At 33.6% G+C, this 27,797-nt stretch overlaps 1 protein-coding gene across 1 annotated transcript; it reads left to right on the top strand.

The window, feature by feature from the left end:
* Positions 1-183: 183 nt before the first annotated feature.
* On the top strand, positions 184-26,799 carry LOC126879023 (iron-sulfur protein NUBPL). The gene is made up of 5 exons (XM_050641905.1): positions 184-341; positions 393-552; positions 3,558-3,723; positions 14,569-14,753; positions 26,441-26,799. Exons 1-5 carry the CDS (start codon positions 279-281, stop codon positions 26,782-26,784), a joined length of 918 nt encoding a protein of 305 aa, XP_050497862.1. The 5' UTR covers positions 184-278; the 3' UTR covers positions 26,785-26,799.
* Positions 26,800-27,797: the final 998 nt, after the last annotated feature.

The raw sequence follows: 27,797 nt of genomic DNA, 5'->3' as shown, positions 1-27,797 counted from the left end.
AAAATCTAGTGAATCGTTTTAAAAATTTACACACGGAAATTTAAAAAAGATAGGAACAAATAATTGCACAAAAAAATTATAAAGAATTGTCCAATAATACCTTGTCACATAACATAAATTCTTAATACCAGAGTTTATAAAAAGAAAATAATTGTTTTCGTAAAAAATAAATATGTAAAGGATTCGCCCGGACTTAGACTACTAAACATACATTTAATTTTTTTTAGCAAAATACAAAATACGTATGACCTAACCTTACTTTTTTTAAAATTGAAATCATGATATTAAAAATTGGGCTTCAAAAACTATTCTATTATAATAAGCCCGTAGTACAATTACAGGTAATTAGTTGTATTGTAGATTTATCTTAATTATAACCTAGACATTTTTAGCAAATCGCATTGCTGTCATCAAAGAAAAATGTAGATATAAAGCAAAAAAGGGAACAGATTATGTCCAGGGGCTTACCAAAACAAAAACCTATTCCGGGAGTTAAGGATATAATTCTCATATCATCTGGGAAGGGAGGAGTAGGAAAAAGTACTACTTCAGGTATGTGTTGGTTTTATATATACAGGGTGTCCAGAAACTCTACCGACAACGGAAGACAGGAGATTCTTCAGATAATTTTAAGATAATTTAACCCAATTCACTTAGTCCGAAAATGCTTCTTAAGGGAGCTACAGCTCTTTGAAGATGGCGTCTTGTAATTAGTTTTTCTTAACCCTTAAGTACTAACACACTGTCTCTCAGAGGCATCCTTTGTTGAAAGTGGGATATTTCCCTTCCTAGAAAAATTTGAAGGTCATCCGTTTATGACTTTTCAAGTTGGGTTGTTATTTACTAGTGTATTGAATTCGGCAATTTGCTGCAGGTTTTTATTCAAAAGATATTTAGACTCAAAGTGTGATTTCCATCTAATAGACAGGGTGTTAGTGTTTGTGCCCAGATCGTCATTAAACATAATGTGCCCCAGTTCGTCAAAAAGTTCAAATAAGGGGATAAAGACTATGAGGAAACTCTTTTGAAATGACTTGATGAGGTAGAACACGACGTAAGCGAAGTGGGATCAATTTGTGATGAAAATGTTGCCACTGACTACCATTGATACACTGTACAAATTTTAGTGACTCAGTATTTTTTTGTTTTAATATTTTTTAAATTGTTTTTTATTTTCATGTTTATTACTCTTTGTTTAACTCAATTATAAATTTTTATCAAGATTCTTTAATTTGTTTCATTTTTATCACACTTTTTTTCAGGAATAAAAAGTCACACAAACAATCCTTCCATTCTTGTTATAATGTTTTGTATTTTAATAAATACAGAAAAACTCGATCAATTACTGTGTTTTTTAGATAAGTAATACTTTCAGTAAGTCATCGAAATTTTTTTTGCATTATAGAATTTAACAAAAGAAAAATAACCAGTAAAATGTGAAACCCGTCTGTCAGGCGGTTAGTTAGTGTTTGCGCCATTGATTTAAGATGTTAGTACTTAACGGTTAAATACCTCCAGAACGCTTCTATTTAGGAAAGCAAAAATTGGTACGCGTATTTATCTTCAAGATATAAATCTAATCCATCTATTGCAAATTTCTAGTACCGATCATAGGTGTACGTTTTGGGTAGGGCAACGGTTATTTTATCGCATAACTTTTTTATCTTCAACTTTTATGCATTTCTGACACTGGATTATTAAATTGTGAAGTATTCTAGTACTAAAAGGCACTCTTGTTTTAAATCGGTAGGATAACGGTAGGTGTTTTCTAGAAAAATCGATTTAAAATTTTTTTCACTTTTTGAATTAAAAAAAAAAAATTAAAAAAAAACTTTAGAAAGACGAAAACTGGTACATTTATTTATATTCCAGGGATAAATCGATTTCATTACTTGCGAATTTCTAGTACTGTTCATAGGCGTCTGTTTTGGGTAGGTGAACAGTTATTTTATAGCATAACTTTTGTCTTGAATTTTTGAGCATCTTTGACAATAGATTATTAAATTATGAGGTATTCGAGTACTAAAAGTTACTCTTACTTTATGTTGGTATAATACTTCGTTTTTTGTTGAAAAGTTCTTTCAATTTCTTTTTAAATTCCAAAAACGAAAAACTTTCAAATCGATTTTTCTAGAAAACGGTGTACATTTTAGTATTAGAATACCTCACAATTTAATAATCCGGTGTCAAAAATGCATAAAAGTTAAGGACAAAAAAGTTACGCAATAAAATACCTGTTGCTCTACCCAAAACGGACGCCTATGACCGGTACTAGAAATTTGCAATGGATGGAATCGATTCATCTCTGAAAAGTAAATATGCATACCAATTTTCGTTTTTCTAAATAGAAGCGTTCTGGAGGTATTTAAGAAAAACTAATTTCATGACGCCATCTTCAAAGAGCTCTAGCTCCCTTAAGAAGCATTTTCGGACTAGGTGAATTGGGTTAAATTGTCTTAAAATTATCTGAGGAATCTCCTGTCTTCGTTTGTCAGTAGAGTTTCTGGACACCCTGTATATAATGGATTTCTACGGCTGTCGCCGCCTCTCCATACCATACCCAGCTTCCAATTTTTTCTTTCGTAACACATATCTTCATCTAATTGCCTCGAATCCATTGACTCCTGAATATTGTCCCTCCAGCTTCTCCGTGGTCCCTCTTCTTCTTCTCTCCGGTGGGACCCACTCTAATATTTTTCTCGGCCAGCGAGTCTCATTCATTCTTTTAACGTGACCGAACCATGTCAGCTGTCTCTTTTCAATATCGTCTATTATAGTTTTTTCCACCTTCATACATTCTCTAATTGTTTCATTTCTTACATGTTCTAATCTCGAAACCTGACAACTTCTCCTCAAAAGGTCCATTTCTGTACTAAGTAGCTTCTTTTTATTTCTTGCACTTATGTCCCAAACTTCTGTACCGTAGATTGTAGCGCTCTTCATTATACTTTCATATATTCTTCTCTTTGTTTCCTTCCTGATATCTTCGTCCCATAAAATTGAATTGAGGGATCTAGTGATGCTTCTACCTTTATTGATCCTGTGTTGTATTTCATCTTCACTATTTCTTCGTTTGTGAAATATAGCTCCCAAATATTTGCATTGTTTCACACCAACAAAATGTCCTTGTTCCAATGGTAGGTTTTCAATGTCTTCGTTTCCCACTATGAAGTATTCTGACTTATCCATATTTATTACTAATCCTGCCTGTTGGTAATGCTCATTTAGCTTCCGTATCATATAGCTTAAGTCATCTTGATCTTAGGCTATAACAGCTTGGTCATCCGCAAAGTATAATGTAAATAGGGAGTCGTCTCCCACTTTCAGTCCCATCAGTTTTACTGCTTTTGTCCACCTTTGTAAGGATTGGTCAAGGTATATTTTAAAGAGAGTGGGAGATAGACAACATCCTTGTCGGAGGCCTTTTGAAGTATTAAATGCCTCAGTGAAATTTTTGCCGTTTTTGATTCTGGTGTTAGTGGTCCATGTGTTGGTTTTACATCAAATAAAAAGTTTACCAAATTTTATATACCTACTTAGCTTTTTGTTGGTTTTAGTAAACTTAGCTGCAGCATTAAAGGATTTAAATCCTAACAAAGGAGTTGGTCTTCTAGATGCAGATGTATTTGGCCCATCAGTACCCCTAATGATGAACCTAGATGACGAGCCCCTTTTAACAAAAGATAATCTGATGGAACCTTTAGTAAATTATGGAGTAAAATGGTATTATCTGTGTCTAAAGAGTCCCATTCACGTTGAGACCGGTATCGCAAGTATCAGTATCTCAATAAATCTCATAGTGTATTAGGCTGTCTCAGTACCACTGCATCAGTATCAGAAGGTATCGCTGTTTGTATCACTGTGTCTCAACTTGTCTCAACGTGTATGCCGATTATTTTGCATCATCCTACTTTAGCATACACAATTACACATAAGTACAGTAGAACCCCGATTATCCGGGTGCGGATTATCCGTGCTGCGGATTATCAGTGATTATCACTATGATTTTCTATTAATAATAATAGTAGCTTTAATAATAATAGCTTTATTGTCCAACAGGTATCCATTTATAGAACAATTTTACATTAATTATAAACTAAATTTTAAATTACATTACTTTAAGAGTTTACAATAACTAAAGAAGAGAAAAAAGAAAAAACTACCAAATAAATCAAGAATTCAGATGAGACTTAGCCATTGGACAAGTTGACTTATACTACACTTGAATATATCACAATAGTCTACCAAACAATTATAATTTTCACACATAATAAATATGGGGGAGTTTAATATCAGGTTTGTGCTGGCTTGTGTAGTTCTGAACGTGGAAACATGTCTAACAGGATAAGAAGGTACATTAAAATTTATTTGTTTAAGAATATCGGGGCAGTCAATTGAATTATGCAACAATTTAAATAAGAATATTAGTGAAGCACAATTTCGTCTCATTTCTAATGAAGCCATGTCTAAACTATTACACAACTCACTATTTTTGATACCTCTTTCTGGATATATACCGTTAATTTTAAATGATAAATATTTTAAAAATTTACGCTGCACCTTTTCAATCAACTGAATATGTGAATTATAAAATGGAGACCAAATTATAGACGCATATTCTAACTTACAACATACATAAGAGAAATATAGTAATTTGACAGTTTTTATGTTAGTAATATTTCGGCTATTTCTGACATAAATCCATAAGATTTAAACGCTTCAGAAATTTTTAAAGATATATGTTCAGTAAATGAAAGTTTACAGTTAAAAATTATGCCAAGATCTTTAATTTTATTCACATGTTCCAGTTCGCTACCATCAATAGTATAAACATAGTGTATACTATTGTTTCCTTGAGTAACTTACAACTTTGCATTTATTTGCATTAAGATTTAAATAGTTTTCTTTACACCATTCTTGCACACCACTCAGATCATTCTGGATAGTGTGACAATCATTGATATTGTTAATTTCTAAGTAAATTTTTAAATCATCTGCATAACACAAACAGGGCACAGATATTTTCTCACATAAGTCATTAATAAATAACAAAAACAAGAGTGGACCTAGATTTGATCCTTGTGGGACTCCAGATGTAGGTATGTATTTGTGAGAGTTATAACCATTATAAGATACAAATTGAGTTCTACCTGACAAATAGGATTTTATGAATGCGACAGCATCTTTAGAAAAACCAAAAAGGGACAATTTGGAAAGAAGAACTCCATGATGAATTTTGTCAAAGGCCTTTGAAAAATCAGTATATATAACGTCAACTTGGGATCTCCTATCCAACGCCTCAGATATGTACTGTGTTATTCCCAATAAGTTTGTAACTGTGGATCGAGTAGCACAGGGCCGTAACTACGATGTTAGGGGCCCCGGGGCAAAGGTGATCTGGGGGCCCCTACCGGGAGGTCTGGGGGTTTACCCCCAGAGCAGCGGAAGGCAGGGTCCGGAAAAATGTTCGATATTTAACCCCTTGAAAACGCATTTTAATGCATTCCATGACTGAATATTCTTTCTTGTACCTACGATCTTCTTCTTTTAGCCCATTTCTATCCAACTTTGGACAAAGGCCTTCCCCAAATCTTTCCATTTCCGTCTGTCTTTGGCTGCGTTTTTCCAGTTAGTTCCTGCAGCTTTTACAATATCGTCATTCCATCGCATCTGAGGTCTTCCTCTTCCTCTTCTTCCTACCTACGATCTACATATTGCTATTTTAGTTGACCAACACAAAATAATTTTGAAATCACCTTATTTTTTATTCGCTTTAAAAAATTTAAAAGAAAAACAACAAAATAAACAGATAGTAAAACAAAAGGAGATAATAATATAATGAATCAATAAAATGAAAATTTCTTGAAACTTCAAAACCGAATAGAAAAATATGAAGATATGAAGGTTTATTTAGAGAAAATACAGGAAGACGTAAACCAGATTGCTGAGGAGATACAGAAAATTGAAAAGGTGAAAGAAAAATTCAAGAATGCGGTAAAATTCGATATGTAAAAGGTGGAAGAAAAATTGAAGGAAAAAGGAAGATGTCAAAAAGGAGAAGACCGTCGGGAAGTAATTATATACAGCTCTAATGAGATCTGAATCCTATTTGACGAAGTTATTAGAAAACGATATCCGCTACCTTCAGCAGTGACACTCTCGAAGGCGAGTACCGTCACTGCTGTTAGATTTATTATGCTGTAGTACTAGTGGGGCTGATTCCAATGTGCTCATTCCATCTTACCCTTACCTTTCTTTTCATTATGTGGTACCGTGTGGTTCCGTTCACGTACCAAGGTGTGGTCTGGGGTAAATTGGTTAAGACAAAATAGCTGGGACCGGCGGCCCGTATTCCGGTTACATTTTAGCTTTTATTTCGCCAAAACAACTAATTTCCTCAGTAAATAACAATTTATATCTTTACGAGAGGTTTCGGGGTCCCCAGCTTAGCCCGAGCCCCTCTTCCAATGACATTTTAGGTTTTATTACGCCGACATAACTAATTTTCTAAGTAATAATTTAAATTTTTATGTTAAGGTCTCGGGAGCCCCAGCTTAGTTCAGGCCCCAGGGGCCCCTTCTGAGGGTTCTGTTCCAATTGCATTTTAGTCGAAAATACCAATTTCCCCAGTGAAAAAATAAGACTTTATGTTGAGGTCTAGGGTGCCACTGTAAAGTCGACTTTACATTACATGATTTATCATGTGATTTGTCATATGATTTGGTCATGGAGTGAAATTTACATGTTTACACTGTGTGATTTGTCATATGATTTTGCATTGTTTATACGGCTCGTTTTGTCATAAGCATTGTCATGCGGCTCGTCATGGGAAAAATCATATGACAAATCACATGATAAATCATGTAGTGTAAAGTCGACTTAAGGTCTTTTTAAAATTGTGTCATTTGAAAATATTTTGTTGGGATCGGCTTTTAAAATACATATTTTTATTTTCCTCGTTCAAATCTATGCACGGTCAAAAAGGGGCATCTGCGGGGCCCCCCTTGGCCGGGGGCACCGCCCCGGTTGCCCGAATGGTAGTTACGGCCCTGGAGTAGCAATGAATCCATGCTGATATTCTGAAATTTGATTACGAGTGAAAGAGTATATGCGATTATAAAGTATGATTTCAAAAACCTTTGATAAATTGCATATAATAGATATGGGCCTATAATTTTCTACACAACATTTTTCCCCATTTTTATAAACAGGACATACCTTTGATTCCTTCCAGATACTTGGATACTGTTTGTATAATAAACACAAATTGAAAATTTTTACTAATAGCTTGGTTAAAGCACCTATGCAGTCTTTAATAAAAAAAGAGGGTATTTTATCAGGTCCAGAAATCATTTTATTTTTTAATTTTTTACTGGCTATAACTATTTCAGTTTCTTGAACAGGATAAAAATTTAGACATTCAGTGTTGACCGCTAAGACATTATTGGTAGTTAGTACATTAGCTGCTTGATAAACATTATTAAAGTATTCAGCGAAGATATCAACGATATTTTGTGGTTCAGAAGTAGCAATGCCTTATAATGGGATTTATCTCATTATTTAGATATTTTAGAAATCCTTAAATTACCTTAAAGTATTCGTTAGATATTTATTTATGAAACAGTAAACATTACGCATATTTGTTATAATAATTGCAAAGTAGAACACCTTAGCTGAATTACACGTTTTGCTTACTCAACAAGGTTGTGACTATTCATTTGACACACTAACGAGAATATATACAAACATATTTACATAACGAAGTATTTGATAAATATGGGAACACGATCAGATTTGAGGGATTAGTGGGTCAGTCGAATGAGTTAGTTAGGTTTGAGAGGTTGCTGCCGTTAGAGCAGAATAATGTCACCTATCAACTGAATACATTTATATGGTATTAGTTTAATCAAATAAAGTAGTAATGAGTACATAGTGTATTCCTGATAGTCAACCCCATTCCAGTATAGTAAATATCCAGCAACCACCATATGGCGACCTGAGAGACGGACTGGACTTCTGAGGCAGTAGACAACAGGAACAAAGATGGCAAAAAACTGGAGGAAACGAAGAAAATTTGGGGTAAAGTACCAATCCTCATATTAATTGGTATCGTTAGATGGAATGGAGACTATATGGAGCTGGAGAGACCAACGATAAGGGTGTCCAAATAGTAGACGTCGACATGGACGAAGGTTTGGAGACTTGGGACCACGCCCAAACGTCAAGAGGACAAATGGAAAGAAATGGACAATGCCTAGTGGACAAATGTGTACCTAATCGTGAGTAACTTTTTAGCTATTTTTTAAATTGCATATACAGTCTCACAGATATGAATTTTTTATTAATATAATATAAATATAATCATTTAAGAAGAACTAGAATTTATTAATTTTCACTTAAATATAATTAAATTAGGTTAAATTTTTTTCGTATATTATTAAGCTTTAGAAGTATTTCACTAATTTAGAAGATTTTTTTAAGAATTACATATATCATATATAGATAATCTTAATCGATAGTTTTGTTTTAATAGAAATATAACAATTCTTATATATTATATCGTAAGAAATAATATAATTATTTTTAACCATACGGGTACGTAAATAAGTTTATTTTGATTGATGTTTTTCTGCTTTTTCTGCACTTTTTGCATAAGGAAGTTAATTTGTTTATAACAGTATTTACTATTTTTAAACTAAGTACTTCGAGTATAATATTATGATGATATGACGTGTTTGACATTGAAAATTGAAACGAATGAACTACATAGGAATTCGCTAAAACCACAAATTTTTTCGAAGAAAGTTTATTATGATAAATAAAATTAGCCTGAAAAATATATTAGTTTTCGAACAATATGTTTATAAGGAAAGATAAAAGAAAATATTTTAAGATGTTGGAAAGAAATTGGAAAATCCAGCATAAAGGACTTATTATATTAGGGACGGAAATGTCTCAATCAATGAAAATTTTTGTTGAGAAATGCACGTAAATACAAAGAAATGCAAAGATTTTTACTTATGATAAATATGACAATACCAAGAAATGAATCCTAAAAAGGAAAAATTAAAAATGACTATGGAAAAGAAATTATTTTTTTTAAATGAATAATCATTGTCAATTTTTTATATACAAGGAGTATGATTATACCACGTACATAGGACTAATAAAATTCGTCCTCGTGAGAGAGCCCACAACTACTGCCATAATGGCATATGGAGTTTTTATTGAGTAAACGAATTTCCTCGTGAGAGAGTGAATTATTTATATACAATGATTTTGTGACGAAAAGAAAGTCAGTTAAGAAATGATGATGAACTGATATAAGAAGAAATATAAAGACAAAACAAGTTATAAAAATATGTTGAAGTAACGGAGTTTATAAAGGAAAAGAAAATCCCATCTGTGGAAAAAGACAAAAGAAGATTAAATATTAAGATTTAAAAAGTTACCCTAGAGAAAGACAAGTATTAAGGATAATTTGAAGAAGATTAATGTCAAAAGATCTGGAAAAATAGAATAATTGAAGAGAATTTTGTACCTACAGTACAAAAAGTTACAGAACCTACAGTAAAGTACTATTTAAGAAGAATACTTTGTAGGGCTTCGAGTAACATAATTATTAGTATAATATATAAAATAACTTTAAATTAATATAATATAGACAATATACTTATTTAATTCGAATGAGGTCTTGTAAGACTGTATTTCAATTAAAGAAATAGAGATTATTTTTGTGATGTAAAAGTGACTATTCGCGTGAAGAAACTGAACTTCTATTTAGCTAGTAAAAAAAAATTTAGATTAACTATTTAGCTATTGTAGGTTTTTCTCATTAGTAGTTTTTATGTAAATATTTTAATGGAAGTCCAGACTTAATATTAATTAGGTACTCAGCAATTCCAAGCTGAAATTTTCTTTATGTATAGGAGATTTTCATGATATTTCAGGAGATTTTCATTAGTAGGAGATTTTCATGATAGTTTTTTAACAAAATATGGTCTATTTTTATTAACACTTTCTTTCGATTTTTTTTTTTTCAATATTGAATGCTGAATTTTTTTGATACCGACTTTTTATTTAAATTTTTTAAATATCTGTCGAATTTTAGTATAAATATTTTATAATAAAGTAAAATTAAAGACAATTTAGACAATAAAAACCAACTCTTTTCAAGAAAAAGGTACAAAATGAAAATTAGAAAATATTAGCATACCCATTTCGTGTTTTGAAACTAACTGGATCTCACCTAGACTGAGTATATCAGATCAGACAGGAATTTAGGGATGCAAGATGTAGAAGTTTTTTTTAAGCGCACAACTATCCATTTTGTCTTTTTGGAACAAACCTTCTCACGACTAAGGACGTGCAAAAGGACCGGAAGCAAATTCAAGGGTATAAAGTTGCGAAAAACTACCCACCAAGTAGGTAAGGGTTAGAAAATGAAGAATTTATGAAGCAAATGATATATAAATGAAGAACTATGAAAATAATACAAATATAGGAAGAAAGATATATGAAATATAAAGTAAATGATAAAGAAATAATGAAGAAATATGAAGAAGAAGAAGATTTTTGTTTGATAGTACACGATGAAGAAAGTACTAGGTATAAAGAAAATGAAGAAATATGTAGTTATTGTGAAGTACCAGACAAGAAGAAGAATAAGAAAAAGAGATACTTTCTAATAGAAGAATATTAAAAATTGAAGAACATCAAAATATTTGTCTTAAAGGTCTAGTAAAGAAGTAGAATTAACAAGTAAGTTCAAATGAAGGAGTTGTAATTTTTTTTAAACCTCTGAAATTAAAGTAAAGTATAAAATACAATTTCTAAGTATAGATTTTCGCGAGTCACAAGAAAAGAATTAACTAAGAATAGACGATGTTTGATAATTAGTAAAATAAATTGTATATATATGTAAATTTTGTTTATATATTTTTTTGTTGTAAAAATTTGTATAAATCTATACATATAACGTAGTCAGTTGATGATGATAATAAGAATATTTAATGATAAAATTGTGGCTTATTTCCCATAAAAAATACGTAATTATAAAAATGCCACAAGGAAATAGCTTCAGAACAACGATAATAAGAAAATTTTCTTCTCTTCGGGGAGGAAAAAGGAAGCACAGTACATGGCTCAGAAAATTTTCTTTTCTAAGGGGGATGATATAATGGGATTTATCTCATTATTTAGATATTTTAGAAATCCTTAAATTACCTTAAAGTATTCGTTAGATATTTATTTATGAAACAGTAAACATTACGCATATTTGTTATAATAATTGCAAAGTAGAACACCTTAGCTGAATTACACGTTTTGCTTACTCAACAAGGTTGTGACTATTCATTTGACACACTAACGAGAATATATACAAACATATTTACATAACGAAGTATTTGATAAATATGGGAACACGATCAGATTTGAGGGATTAGTGGGTCAGTCGAATGAGTTAGTTAGGTTTGAGAGGTTGCTGCCGTTAGAGCAGAATAATGTCACCTATCAACTGAATACATTTATATGGTATTAGTTTAATCAAATAAAGTAGTAATGAGTACATAGTGTATTCCTGATAGTCAACCCCATTCCAGTATAGTAAATATCCAGCAACCACCATAGCCTTAATATTTCATTTCACCAGGAATCCGTGAAGTGTTATTTTTAGCATTTATATATGACCAAAACTTTCTAGAGTTTACAGAAAGGAATACTTGTACATTTTCGATGTATTCGTTGTATGCCAATTTAATTTTTAGTTTTGAAAGATATCTTAAGCGCTGAAATTCAAGCAGATCAGATTGGTTTTTATGTAGTCTAAATTTCTTCCTGTGCTTAACCTTTAGTTTGATACAGCGAATAATATCGACATCAAACCAAGGTGGATATGTGTGGCTGAAGTTTTTGTAGACAGGAACATACTTATTAATTAAGGGGGAAGTCTACTGTGACAAGGGAAAAAACAGGCCAATTTTCCAGATTTTTTTTTCTAACAAAATATGACTCATACATTAAATTAAATTAAACCGTCATCTTTAATATATATTCAAGTATTTGTAAAAAAAATTTCAAGTCGATATATTCAAAATGGCCGTCGTGGCACTCCTTCAAGCGCAGGTCCGTTTTTTTAGGTGCCCAAACAGTGTACATGAAATCTCACGTCTGGGTGATCTGAAACAAAAAACAAAATATGGTTATCATCTACATAGTATTGACTATCGTCTGACGGAAGATTTTTTCGATAAAAAATTTTGGCGCCGAAAAAAAAGTTCTTGAAATTTTTTTCTATTTTTTTGGCCAAATTTTATGTTATTATTGTTTATAATAATTAAACAAAAAACGATATCAAAAAAAATCCTCCGTCAGACGAGAGTCAATACTATGTAGATGATAACCATATTTTGATTTTTGTTTCAGATCACCCATACGTGAGATTTCGTGTACACCGTTTGGGCACCTAAATAAAAACGGACCTGCGCTTGAAGGAGTGCCACGACGGCCATTTTGAATATTTCGACTTGAAAAATGTTTTACAAATACTTGAATATATAGTGAAGATGACGGTTTAATTTAATTTAATGTACGAGTCACATTTTGTTAGAAAAAAAAATCCGGAAAATCGGCCTTGTCACAGTAGACTTCCCCCTTAAAAGAAAAATTCTGTTGTAAAAAATGTCTACAACTTTATCAACTTGAGTAGTCATCTAGAAAAGCCCAATCCGTTTCATACAATTCCCTATATAAATCACAAAAATTTGCCTTTTTAAAGTTGTAAGTTACCTGGTTAGAACCAAACCTAAACCTAGACTCCTTTACAAAAATATTCGTAATATTAATTATAAGAGCTGGGTGGTGGGAATCTTCATAGGCTAAAGGGGATATGTCACGCGTTACTTCGCAGGCAAAATGAGACATTATTAGATCTAGCGATCTACCTAAGTGATTTACAACCCCATTAAATTGACCAAGACCAAAAGAGTGCAAGAAATTTAAAATTATAGAAGTTTTATCCTGGAAAGTGTCATTTTCTATAAATTTAGGGACGTTAAAATCACCTAACATAAGGGCCGGTTGTTCGAACGCGAATCAAAACTGATCATTATCAAATATTTAATTACTGTCACAACTGTCAATGTCAACTTTGATTGGGTTGCTGAAAACATAATTATTGATTACAATTATGAAATTAGTTAATCAATTATGTTAATAATTGTTATGTTAATTGATTAACTAATCTCATAATTATAATCAATTATGTTTTCAGCAACCCAACCAAAGTTGACATTGACAGTTGTGACAGTAATTAAATATTTGATAGTGATCATTGTTGATTAGCGTTCGAACAACCGGCCTTTAGACATTATGTAAATAATCAAGTTGTTCCAAGCACTCAAAAAAATATTCAAATTCTTGCAAACTCAGTTTGTCTGGTAAATAAATCACAAGTACATACAATTTCTTATATTTAATTTGAGATGTAACAATAAGTAAATCAATCAACGGAAATTGTAAATCAAATGCAGAGGTGTCTGTAACTTCCGAAATAATAAAATCTTGTAACGCAAGTAATACACCACCACCCGGCTTCTTATTTACCTCCTGAAATTTGCGATCTTTTCTGTAAACAATATAATTATTAGGAAATAATTCAGAGTTTAATACATCACTGTGTAGCCAAGTTTCACTTAAAGCGATTAGATCATATTAACTGTCACTTATATTACGATTAAACAAATGAATTTTACTATTTAAACCGCGAACATTTTGATAGTAGCAGGTGAGTTCTCGGTGACCTAGCTAGATCACCGAGAAAATTAGGTTGCAAAGTTAGTTGTGATACGGAAGGTCCATTAGTTAGTTTTTCTATTACGCAAGTTGCGTTTTTGAGGTTTTATCAAAATAGCGTCATCGTAGATCACTTGACGGAAACTCTATATGACGAAAGAGAGACTCATAATGAAAGATTTATTGTCTTCTGTTATTTTTTATGGTAGGTACATATATATGTGTATACGTACATATGTATTATACATAAGAAATACATGTTCGGATTATCCGTGCTTTTCAATTATCCGTGCCACCCTTCGGTCCTGAGGAGCACGGATAATCGGGGTTCTACTGTATACACAATTTTGATTTTTAATATGGCAGGTCACTAGTTTTGGGAGGAATTTCAATTTATACAAATTGTATCCATGTTTATGGAATTCAAAGCGCAAAGAATATTCAAATAGACAACTTAGGGAGTCAGCAATAACAATTTTGGTAAAGAAATGCAAAGAAAAGTATCCTATTATAATAGTGATCACAATTTTGTTGTGAAGAAAATACGTAGCTTTTGTTGTGCCTTTAGAGGCGCCACACCATTTCAAAGTACAGGTGAATTAAAGAAAATTTGATTTCAAATGAGGTTTCATGATACCCTCTCAACGTGTAGGTACCTACAGTAACAGATACAGATACAAATCTCAGGTTACATGTTTCATAATTTATCGTGATACATGTATCGATACCAATCTCAACGTGAATGGGACCCTTTAAGAACTATAATAATTTTTTTAGTATGTCAATGGGTTTTCTTGTAGAAAAAGATGCTCCAGTTATTTGGAGAGGTCTAATGGTAATGCAGGCACTGGAAAAACTGATGAGGCAGGTGTATTGGGGAGAATTAGATTATTTGGTAGTGGATACACCCCCAGGAACTGGAGATACATTGTTGAGCCTTGTGCAGAATCTACCTATCTCAGGTAAAATATGTGATATATTGAGTGTTATGTTTATATGAGATTAAGTCACAATTGTTGTCGAAATGAAAATAGAGTATAGTTTAAGTGTAAATCGGTGGGACTGCGCATTTTATCAATGAAATTAGATATGTCTAGTCTAAGACACTCCAGAAGCCGCTAACGACAAGATGTTTTAACATCGCATTAATCGTTGTAAATTAGTTGACGGATATTAGTACAGTGAAAATAATAAGACGAGAACTGGATGATAATGATTATAAAGAATAAATTTAAAGTTTTTTTACTTAATGACAAAAAAAAGCAAGCTCATTAGCAGAACCCAATTCAAAATTATTTTGCACATCATATTTGAAACATTATTTGGTTGAAAAATCTCATTTTTGTTGGCAAAAAAATATTTTATTTGTCTGACTAAATGTCTGACTACAGTTCTGTTTATCTTAAAAGGTATATGTTACTATCAACATTCACACAGTGTTGCCAAACTGATTTTTGTTATTTTGGGTGTAAATTTTCCCACCGATCTCCGAGGGTACTATACAATTCCAAACATATGCTAGTTCGTTTTGACATCACCAGTCTTTTCACTAATGTGTAATGTAAAGAAAAGAAAACTCACCGAAGAAAAAAGAGAATATATGAACAAAGAACTTCAAGAACTGCAAGAACTAAGTAAATCAACAGAGACAAGAAAATTTTATCAGAAACTGAACAAAAGCAGAAAAGACTTCAAACCGAGAACAACGATGTGTAGAGATAAGGAAGGTAATATATTGACAGAACAGCAAGAGATACTAAGAAGATGGACAGAACATTTTACGGAAAAGCTTGAAGGAGATGGGAGTGAGACGAACCCTGATATACCATTAGACCAAGCAGACAACAGAGAAAAGAGTCCACCAACAATAGCCGAGATTAGAACAGCAATAGACAAATTAAAGAACAATAAATCACCGGGATCGGATCAAGTAGCATCGGAATTACTGAAGGAAGGAGGAGACGTACCTACTACAGAAAACAATACATGAATTGATAACAAAGATATGGTCAAATAAACAGCTACCAGCGGAGTGGAATAGGGGTATTGTATTATTGTACTATTACATAAAAAAGGAAATCAGTTAGAATGTGGAAACTACCGAGGAATCACGCTGCTGAATGCAGCATACAAAATAATGTCCAACGTCATTTATGAAAGACTTAGACCACACGCTGAAAAAATAGTTGGCAAATACCAAAGTGGCTTCTGTAGACAGAAGTCAACAATAGACCAGATATTTATTCTGCGACAGATCCTCGAAAAAACAAGTGAATATAATATATAACATCGACACACATCATCTGTTCATAGACTTCGAAAGCGCATATGACAATATAAACCGAGAATTCTTAATAAAAGCAATGAAAGAATTTAATATACCAACACAACTAATAGAACTGATAAAAGAATCTCTAAAAGTAGAAAGTAAAATCCGGATACAAAACGAACTAACGGAAACAATAGATGTGAAAAAGGGACTACGCCAGGGAGACGCTCTATCATGCATCTTGTTCAACATCGTACTCGAGAAAATAATGAGGGACACAACAGTCAATACTCGAGAAACAATCATTAATAAAAGCGTGCAAATACTAGCATTTGCAGATGATGTGGACATAATCGCAAGATCAAGAAGAGAAATGATAGAGGCATTCAATCAAATAGAACGAGCTGCACAAAATAGTGGCCTTAAAATCAATCAGAACAAAACAAAATATATGCAGGTAAGTAAAAACGCAGAAATAAGGCAGCCACAAAATATAACAATAGGAGAATACAACATTGAGGGGGTAAAAAACTTTACATACTTGGGATCCCTAGTCACGTCTGATAATAACGTTGCGGAGGAAGTGAAGAGGCGAATATTTATTGCCAATAAAAGTTACCATGGCTTAATCCGGCAACTAAGATCAGATAATGTCGCAAGAAAAACAAAATGCCAAATATACAAAACCTTAATAAGACCGGTACTCACATACGGCTCAGAAACCTGGACACTCATTAAAAGAGAGGAAACATTGCTAGCCACCTTTGAAAGAAAAATCTGGCGGCACATATACATATAAGGGCACAAAAAAAACGGAATTTGGCGAAAAAGGAACAACTTTGAACTATACAAAATATACCAGGATCCGGATATCATAACATTCATTAAAATAGGGCGGCTGCGTTGGATGGGACATGTAGAAAGAATGGAAGAAGGCGTAATACCAAACAAAATATTCAAACAGATGCCAGTAGGAAAAAGAACAAGAGGAAGACCGAAGCTGAGATATTTAGAACAAATAGAGAATGATATAAGGTTTGTTCCAACACGACCGAGAACCGTCACGAGACGGTAATGCTCCTGCGCAGTAAACAAAATCCGTTCCAACAAAAATATGATCGTCATCGGATCGTCCTTCCCACTGTTCCAACAAGAATTGTGATCTTTCGGTGACGGTTTCGTGATGATCATTTCAGTAATCGGGCACATAGGCGTAACCAGGATGATCCTAAGGGGGGGGTTACAACTACCTGAAAGGGGGGGGTTACAACTACTGGAAGGTCTATGAGGGCTATGGTGTTAAGCGTATAGAGCTCAAAGTACATCCCAATGGGGGGGGGGGGGTTACAACCCCCAAAACCTCCCCCTGGTTACGCCTATGATCGGGCAAATGCATAATGTGCTGGTTGGACTGACTTGCGCACTAGGACTTAATTCTTTAAAGTTTTTGAGCCTTTTATCGACTAAAAGCACACAAGCTGTCACCAATAAAAATGACAAATATATGATTACCGTCATGGGACGATAACTGGGCGATACAATTACGAACATGCGCACAACAAACGGTACAAGTAGTTTCGTGACGGTTTCTGGACCGTCCAAAAGTTCATGTTGGAACAAACCTATAATAACCTTAAAAATAAAAAACTGGAGAAAAAAAGCACGAAACAGATCAGAATGGAGAAGAATCCTGGAACAGGCCAAGACCCAGAAAGGGTTGTCGAGCCAGTGATGATGATGATGATTTATTCCAATATTAACTTACTATACATACATTTATTATCTGCTAGATTTACTTAGGTCCATTTTTCAGATGTAAAAATATCTAATAAACGCAATATTGATTAAATTAAAAATAAAAAAGGTTAAGTTGGTATGGGATTCGAACCACGATTATCCACGTCCTGAACCAAAGACCATTTCACGTCACCACCCGCTCGAACTGTCAATACATAATACTCGATAAGGTGGGATAGTCACGTCGTGGATATTCCCCTTGAATTAAAAAGAAACTACCGACCAAATAGGCTCATTTATCTCTGTTGCAACCGTCACCCATTTTAAGATGGCAGGGCGCAATCTAGAGTATTATATATCTATGCTTGAAACATCGCAAGGTGCCCTTTGCTCCACTTGGAGATGTATGATTATGAACATAACCTTAATATTACTTTTTCTTCTTATAATTTTTTTGGGCCATGGCCTTGACAATTGTCCAATAACTAGGACCAATATGATTGACCAATATAATTAAAAGTGCGAAAAATGTTGCCGAGCTAAGAAACCAGGTGTCGCTTTTCCGAACTTGTTGTTCCAATTGTCCCAATAGAGGGTTCTCTGTAATATTGGTATAGCTCGTGGTTGAGCCTTATTCTCCATGCTCCCAGTATCTTCCTTAATATCTTTCTTTCAAAAGTATTAATTAGGTTTATTGTCTTTTCTGTCATGATCCACGTTTCTACACCATATGTTGCTATTGACAGTATGATGGTTTTATATATTTTAAACTTAACTTCCCTATGGATGTCATTGGATCCAAACACCTGCGACAAAGAGAAGTATGCTTTGTTAGCAAGCATTATCCATTTCTGTATTTCTTCCTCCTCGCTGCTATTCTCTGTTATCTGCACACCCAAGTATGTGAGCTTTTCTATGATTTCTATATTAGCGCCGTTTATTGTTAAATTCTGCAAGTTTCGTTGGTTCCTTGCTTGTATTAGGGATTTAGTTTTATCTATGTTGATGGCCAGCTCTATTTCTTTCGCATTTTCTTCAAGCTCCACATATAGTTCTGAGACGTCTCTTGCGGTTCTTCCCATCAAGTTTACATTATCTGCATACACCGCAATCTGCTTAGACTTATTAAACAATAAATTTTTTGGGTTTATGGACATTTTTCTGATGACATATTCCATACATATATTAAACAGAGTCGGTGCCAGCCCATCTTCCTGTTTTAGCTCTTTAGTTATCTGGAAGGGATCTGTCAATTCATTTTGAACTCGTACTTGCGCTTCTGTGTGGGTCATGGTGGCTTGAACTAACTTTACCAATTTCCTTGGTATACCAAATTCTTGCATAATTACATATATTTTATCTCTATGTATGTTATCAAAGGCTTGTCGAAAATCTACAAAGATTTGGTAGATATCTATGCCATGTTCGTAAAGGCCTAGGAATGCGTGAAGCTCTTTTCTTACTTAATATCCTAATACAAAGGTGCCTAGACATCAATCAAGATATATATGTCTGTTTTATTGACTATAATAAAGCTTTCGATAAAGTACGACATGAACAATTAATGAATGTCCTAAAATTAAAAAAGATAGACTACAATGACCTCAGGATCATATCTAATTTATACTATAAGCAGCGAGCAAAAGTACGTGTTAACGAACAGTTGTCAGAGGAAATTGAAATTAGACGTGGGGTGAGACAGGGATGCGTATTGTCGCCAGTTCTTTTTAATGCCTACTCGGAAGAGATCCTAAAAAGAGCTCTTGAGGCTGAAACAGCTGGAATAAAGGTTAACGGAGTTCCCATTAACATTAGATATGCGGATGACACTGTCGTCTTAGCCGAAAATATTGAAGATCTTAAGAGACTGGTTAACAGAATAGCGATTATAGCCAATAATACGGTCTAACAATGAACATCAAGAACACAAAATTTATGAGAATATCTAAAGCTCAAAGAAACAACGAGAATCTCCTCATAAACGGAACCAATGTAGAACAAGTAGACCAATTCCAACAAGATTACTTCCAGGAGATTAAAATTAGAATAGAAAAGGCTAGATCGAATTTTAACAAACTGAGAAAAGTGCTCTGCACAAGAGATCTAAGGTTAGAGCTAACAGTAAGGTTGGCTAGGTGCTACGTTTTCTCGACTCTGTTTTACGGAATGGAAGCTTGGACCTTGAATGCGGCATCAATGAAAAAACTGGAATCATTCGAGATGTGGGTATATAGAAGAATTCTGAAAATATCATGGACAGAACACTTCACAAACAAAGAGGTTCTGAGAAAGATGAATAAAGAAATGGAAGTCTTAAATACAATCAAAACCAGAAAATTGGAATATCTCGGACATATTACACGTGGAGAGAGATACAACTTGCTCCAACTCATTGTGCAAGGAAATATTCAAGGAAAAAGAAGTATAGGGAGACGCAGAATATCGTGGCTGCGCAACCTGAGAGAATGGTACGGATGTACATCAAACGAACTTTTCAGAGCAGCCGTCTCCAAAATCCGAATAGCTATGATGATTACCGACCTCCGTCGCGGAGATGGCAGTTGAAGAAGAAGATTTCATGCTCCCAGGCTTTAACTAATATTTGTTTCACGTTGAACGGCCGGTCAATAGTAGACCGTCCTGGTCTGAATCCGGCCTGGTATCCTCCTATGATTTGTTCTGTGAAGTAGCTTAATCTTCGGTTTATGATCCACGTAAATACCTTATAACTCACACAGAGTAAGGATATGCCTCTATATCTATCCTGATCTATCTGAGACTCCAAAATCAAACCCAATAACACACGAGAAATATCCAAAAACATATCCTACAAAATACCGTGTGAATGTGACAACTTCAAAGTGGGAGAAACTCCAAGACCACTAAGTGTCAGGGTTAACGAGCATGAAACATACATCAAGAACAGAGACTTCGAGAAATCCCAAATATGCAAACATGCCTGGGACAAGGAGCACAGGCCACAGTGGAAAGATGCATCGATAATCATGAAAGAAACAGACATGAAGAAGAGAAAAGTCAAAGAAGCAGCCCTCATCCTACCCAATGAGGAAAAATATGTGGCAAACCCATCAGCAGAATGCAGTAATACTAATACACCAATACTAAAAGAAGAAGTCGATAACAAGAAAATACCAACAATAGCCGAATGAAGAGGTTTGTTCCAACACAACTAGAAACCGTCCATGTTACGATCACTGTCCTGCGAAGTACCATGGAACGTAATATTTCGTTCCCATGGAACCCATGAAACGTTAATTATCTAGTAACGTGATCGTTACATGACGGTTCTTCGTCGTGTTGGAATAAACCTAAGAACAGTCGAAAGTCTTACCCAATACATATGCAACACAAACACAACTCTGAACAAAATATTACATTTTTCATGTGATTAAATAAATTATTGTTATAATAAAGGTCTTAAATAGATTATTGTTAAATTTAAAAATTTGATAATGGAATTTAATTTAATTTTAAATTTTATTTTTTCAACAATCAAATCAATCAAATACAGATTACACAAAAGTAACACACAAAAACAGTTAGAATTTGATACCACTGGTGGCAATAACATCATTTCAAACAATGTTTTTTCAATCACAGATACAGATCAACCATAATATCGAGATCAAGTATGGAAAGTACACATAATAGTGTAGGAAACAGAGGTTGAACCTTGCAAAATGGACACAAGTCCGGTTTTATTTTTTTCTGGTATATCAAGGGGTGCTTATTATAAGACTAACTTTTTCTTAAAAAATTTCGCCCCGGAAACCTCCTTTTCACCCCTTTAAAGTGGGTAATTTGTGGTTTTTGCAGAACATAGCCCTTCCTGTACCTTTTGCAAAAAATTTCTTTTATAGAAATATGAAGGGGACTATATTTTCTACGATTTATTTCCCAACAGCATATGTCTATCATCCACCGTTTAGTGGGGGTGGGGCCCCAAAGTAGACAAGTTTTTAAAAAAGATGTTTAAAAAAATATTTTTCCCTAACTGTAATGGAAATTAAGAAGAAATCCTGCGGCAATTATTCACAAATAAGTGACTGATTTTTTGGTATAGGTTTCACTTAAGGGTAATTACCCTTTTTTAATTACAGGGTGTTACATTTTAAAAAACCACTTTTTATACCATCTGAACCGTTTATGCTAGAGTAAAAAGACTTTCAGCGATTACCCATGTACTGGTGCTATCTACAAATTTGTATAATGCACCCCCATTTTTCCCCGGAACCACCAAAAAAAAGAAGAATTAATAAAGAAAGTGATTTTCTTGGAATCCTTCACGCACAATGCCCTTTATTAATATACTTCATATATCATTTTGTGCACGTTATTATTACCCATGCATAGACACCAAAAGCGATTTCCTAGTGCAACCCCTGTAGCCAAAACATATGGGCATATGCTTCATCAATAGTGTTTTTCAAAAATATATATGGTTATTGCAACATCCCTGCGGAAACCACCCCTAACCTTGAAAATATACTGCAGAAACTACCCCTATCCCTTGGCGAGCATGTTTTTACGATTTTCTCATTACCTATGCATTCTTTTTAAACAAAACTTATACCAAGGTTAAAGACCACTATTTACTCTAAAAATTAGGTCATATTCATTTTCTTCGTATAAGCAACCGTTACGCACAGTGGCGCCGTAAACCTCAGATATGCTTTGGCGGGCTCCAGTTTTTGTTTTTTTTCGTCACCTGTTGTTTTATTAATAAAGTACTTGTGTAAAATAAAACAAATAGTGTAACCTACAAATTATGACCTATGCACATTTTACATTCTTTGCGCACCAAAGCCACAGTGGTGGCCCAAAATCAATTTTTGCATATTTTCGTCACCTACACGCATTTTATTGCATTAATGCTACCTTAATAGCACAATATTCACCCTTAAGTGGTCGCTAAGCAGTGGCGGATCCAGGGAGGGGTGATGGGGGCGATCACCCCCTCTTAAACCAAGTGATATTATATTTAAAGATTATAAAAATAATCATTTATTTTTATAGAAATACTTATATTATATTATTATTTTAATAAAAATGGCTTACTTTTTATGCTTTAGCGACAGTGGCGGATCCAGCATCGTTATGAGGGGGGTGCCAATTGGCTAAATTTCTATAAAAATAAATGAATATTTTTATAATCTTTAAATATAATATCACTTGGTTTGAGGGGGGGGGGAGTGATCGCCACCATCACCCCTCCCTGGATCCACCACTGCTTAGCGACCACTTAAGGGTGAATATTGTGCTATTAAGGTAGCATTAATGCAATAAAATGCGTGTAGGTGGCGAAAATATGCAAAAATTTATTTTGGGCCACCACTGTGGCTTTGGTAAATGTAAAATGTGCATAGGTCATAATTTGTAGGTTACACTGTGTTGTTTTATTTTACATAAGTACTTTATTAATAAAACGAACAAGTGACGAAAAAAAAACAAAAACTGGAGCCCGCCAAAGCATATCTGAGGTTTACGGCGCCACTGTGCCGTAACGGTTGCTTATACGAAAAAAATGAATAGGACCTAATTTTTAGAGTAAATAGTGGTCTTTAACCTTGTATAAGTTTTGTTTAAAAAGAATGCATAGGTAATGAGAAAATCGTAAAAACATGCTCGCCAAGGGATAGGGGTAGTTTATGCAGTATATTTTCAAGGATAGGGGTGGTTTCCGCAGGGATCTTGCAATAACCATATATATTTTTGAAAAACACTATTGATGAAGCATATGCCCATATGAATCAAAAAGCAAAAAAAAAATTTTTTTTCAATCCCCCATTTTATTTATTTTTTTTGGCTACAGGGGTTGCACTAGAAAATCGCTTTTGGTGTCCATGCATGGGAAATAATAACGTGCACAAAATGATATATGAAGTATATTAACAAAGGGCATTGTGTGTGAAGGATTCCAAGAAAATCACTTTCTTTATTAATTCTTCTTTTTTTGGGGTGGTTCCGGGGAAAAATGGGGGTGCATTATACAAATTTGTAAATAGACCCAGTACATGGGTAATCGCTGAAAGTCTTTTTACTCTATCATAAACGGTTCAGATGGTATAAAAAGGGGTTTTTACCCTGTAATTAAAAAAAGGACAATTACCCTTAAGTGAAACCTATACCAAAAAATCAGTCACTTATTTGTGAATAATTTCCGCAGGATTTCTTCTTTATTTCCATTACAGTTAGGGAAAAATAATTTTTTTTAAAAACATCTTTTAAAAACATGTCAACTTTGGGGCCCCATCCCCACTAAACGGTGGGTGATAGACATATGCTGTTGGAAAATAAATCGTAGAAAATATAGTCCTCTTCCAGTGGCGGCTTGTGACCTCAGTATGCGGGTAGGCTACACATATACTTCGGGTAGGCGACAAAAAATATCCTACAGTTTGTAATACATTTTGAGCCGTCTTGCAATACTAAATGTAATCTATGAGCGCAACAATGTGTAAAAATTGCTTTTGGAGCATCTACTTTAATTTTTGATTGTAATCCGTTTAAAGAGCCAGCCATTACACTTGCACCATCGTAAAATTGAGCAGTTAATTTATTTTTGTAATCATATGGCTCAAGCACGTTTGAAATTAAACTATATAGAGCGTCTGAAGATCTATTATCGCTAACATAAAAAAACCCTAAAAATCTTTCTGTTACCTGACCAACTTTGTTAACAAAACGGATTGTTAAAGTACACTGTGATTTTTCGGTTATATCAGTAGTATCGTCAGCTAGTATAGAAAAAAATTGACTTTCATTAATTTCTGTTGAAATATCATTTTTTACGTAATCGGCAACACCCCTTCTATTTTTTAACATGATCCTGGATTTCCTGATCGCGTTTAACTACTAAATTAAAAATTTCTTTAAAATTACCCATGTTTGAAGAATTATGGCTCTCATCACGACCGCGAAATGTAAGTTCTTGTTTTGCTAAAAGAATTGTAGCATCAATTTCTTCAACTTCTTCAATCTTTTTCAACTTCTTCATTATATATCTTATTAGATAGAGAAATATGTCCAGCGAAAGCACTGTCAGTAGTTTGTTTATTTTTTTCTAACCGTTTTAAATCTAAGCAATTGTTTAAATGTTCTTTCGAAGATTCATGTTTTTTTACACTAGCTGATAAATTTTTCAAATCTGAATATCCCTGACTCACCCAAACATTTTGCTTCAAATTTGAGACCAACAGAAAAGTGAATTTTTAAAATAACTTCCGCTTAGCCATTTATGATTTTCATACCATATTGTTTTAAACGATCTCGAAAATGGTTGATTGTCTTTTGTCTTATCTGTGGATAAAATTGTTAAATTTTGTAAAGGCCGGCCCATTGAAATAATTACTAATCTTTCTTGATTTTGGCGCCTTGAAAAAGGCGTCTCGATCAAACTGCATATTACATCGTTTAAAATATTCATATTCGATGACTAAAGTTTTTCCACCAATAAAACTAACACACCTACGTTTCAACAACGTCAAATATTACTTATTTTATTTATGTATCAAATAATAATTTACTATTCGAATAAATTGATAAGTTAACAATTAACCTCGCTTTAAATTTTTAATTATCTATATAATCTAATAACACATTATTCAGTTTTCATAAACAAATTTAAATTGTCCTACCTAGTTTTATTCAATACTTAACCTACTAATAACAGCCAAAATCAAAAAACAATTATTTTAAAACAGTTTCACAAGACACAAGAGAAGCAACTGATAAAATTTTGTAGGTCCGGCTATAAGACTCTGTGCCTATCCGCCCGCTCAAAATCGTAGAATACGGTCGCTACGAGTAAACAGAGAGAGATCGCACGTCAATTCGGTGTTGGCGTCGTTCTATTTCAGGCTACGTTCCCGAGTGCCTGACCAAGGAGAATATAGAATCTATACAGTACTACTGATACTACAAGGAGCGTACAATAATTATAACTACGGAGAAAATTTTTTGGATATTTTTAAAAATAATTTGGATAATTTTTGCTATTTTATTGTAGATATTGTGTCAAAATTTATAAATTACAATTTTGAAATAAGTAATTTATATTAATAATTTATATTATTGTACTACATTTGAAGAGGGTAGGCGGCGCCTACCTTGCCTACCCCGACGGGCCGCCCCTGTCCTCTTCATACTTCTATAAAAGAAATTTTTTGCAAAAAGTACAGGAAGGGCTACGTTCCGCAAAAAGCACAAATTACCCCCTTTAAAGGGGTGAAAAGGGGGGTTCCGGGGCGAAATTTTTTAAGAAAAAGTTAGTCTCATAATAAGCACCCCTTGATATACCACAAAAAAAATAAAACCGGACTTGTGTCCATTTTGCAAGGTTCAACCTCTGTTTCCTACACTATAATCTAAAAAGATCAGGTTATGAAATTTTTCCCAGAATTTTCAAACCTAATTTCTTTTTAATTTTCTGTGGATGATTTTCGGAGTTGAAATCGAAACGTCAACAGTAGTTAATTAAGAAATTAATGTAATTTTCATTACACCAACAATTGTGGCTTAATCCCATATAAACATTTAACATGCCACAAGAAACTAGTTTCATAACCTTGATGTGATATACATGGAATTATTTTTGAGTGTGTCTAATATTCTGTCTTTCAGGTGTAGTTTTGGTAACAACCCCTCAATCAGCAGCTCTAGAAGTGACCAGAAGAGGAGCTGGTTTGTTCAGGAAACTAAATGTGCCCATAATAGGAATAGTAGAAAATATGAAGTATGTCAAATGCACGTCTTGCTCAAATCACATCAATATATTTGGTGAAGGGACTTCAAAACTTGCCAATGATCTCAAATGTAATGTCTTGGCCAGTTTTCCATTGGATCCTGGTATATCTACAAGCACTGATGAGGGAATTCCTATAGCAATAAGACAAAATACTGGTGATATTAGTAAATTGTATCAAACTGTAGCTGATAAGATTGAAAATTTTTTAAAAAATAAATAAGTTTTAATTTTAGAATATTTACTTATGTTCATGTAATCAACATGGCAAGGTGTAAAAAAATGTACTGTCTTATTTTCTTGAAGTGTCACAATTCAAAAAATATAGTTTCGAGAAAAAGTCGTTAAAAAATGTATGTACTTACTTGATTAGCTACTTTGCAATGGCCATATTTTTTAAATCGTAATATTTCTCTTTTCACGTTGATGGACAGTGGTGCGTCAAATGTATAAGCAAGTTTTGTGACACTATATGTATTTTGCAAAGTAGAATAGGGAAATTGCTGAATTTCTTTTAGCTCTTATAGTTTATGGAAATAATGAGTTCTTTAACATTATTTGTAAACATGTGGACGACAACCATGGATGTCGTGTCACATTTCATATGCATCTGTAGAGGTAATGTGACATTTTTTGACACCGATTTTTGAGAAAAAAATTCTGCATAACAATTGAGGGGATTATATGATAAGGGGTACAAGTGATAAAATGGTTTAATTGAGAAAAACGAAGTCAAAGTTAAATTTACATAGTAAATTCTACAGCGAATTAATCAGTTATGGACTTAATCTGAATTAATTCTATACCTTTTATTTATTTGATTGTAAAAGCTTTTGTAAAGTTAGTAAAAGGGCTAGGAGAGTTCTAGCTATTTATCCATGTAAAATCCGATAAGAAATCGCTAAGGTCCATTCTGATCATTTTTGTCTCAATTTGTGGTGGAGGCACAGGTGACCACAGAGGGTACCTGAGACCTACAGACGTCATCAGAGACACGCTAACAGAAGACACAGACGACCACAGAGGGTACCTGAGACGTACAGACGTCGTCAGGTACCCTCTGTGGTCTTCTGTTAGCGTGTCTCTGATGACGTCTGTACGTCTCAGGTACCCTCTGTGGTCACCTGTGCCTCCACCACAAAGTGAGACAAAAATGATCAGAATGGGCCTTAGCGATTTCTTATGGGATTTTACATGGAGAAATAGCTAGAACGCTCCTAGCCCTTTTACTAAAGT

This window comes from Diabrotica virgifera, chromosome 1 (genome assembly GCF_917563875.1).
Source record: "Diabrotica virgifera virgifera chromosome 1, PGI_DIABVI_V3a".
In the NCBI taxonomy this organism is placed as follows: Eukaryota; Metazoa; Arthropoda; class Insecta; order Coleoptera; family Chrysomelidae; genus Diabrotica; species Diabrotica virgifera.
Note: the sequence above shows the minus strand (reverse complement) of the source record. Positions and strands in the feature narration are given on the sequence as shown.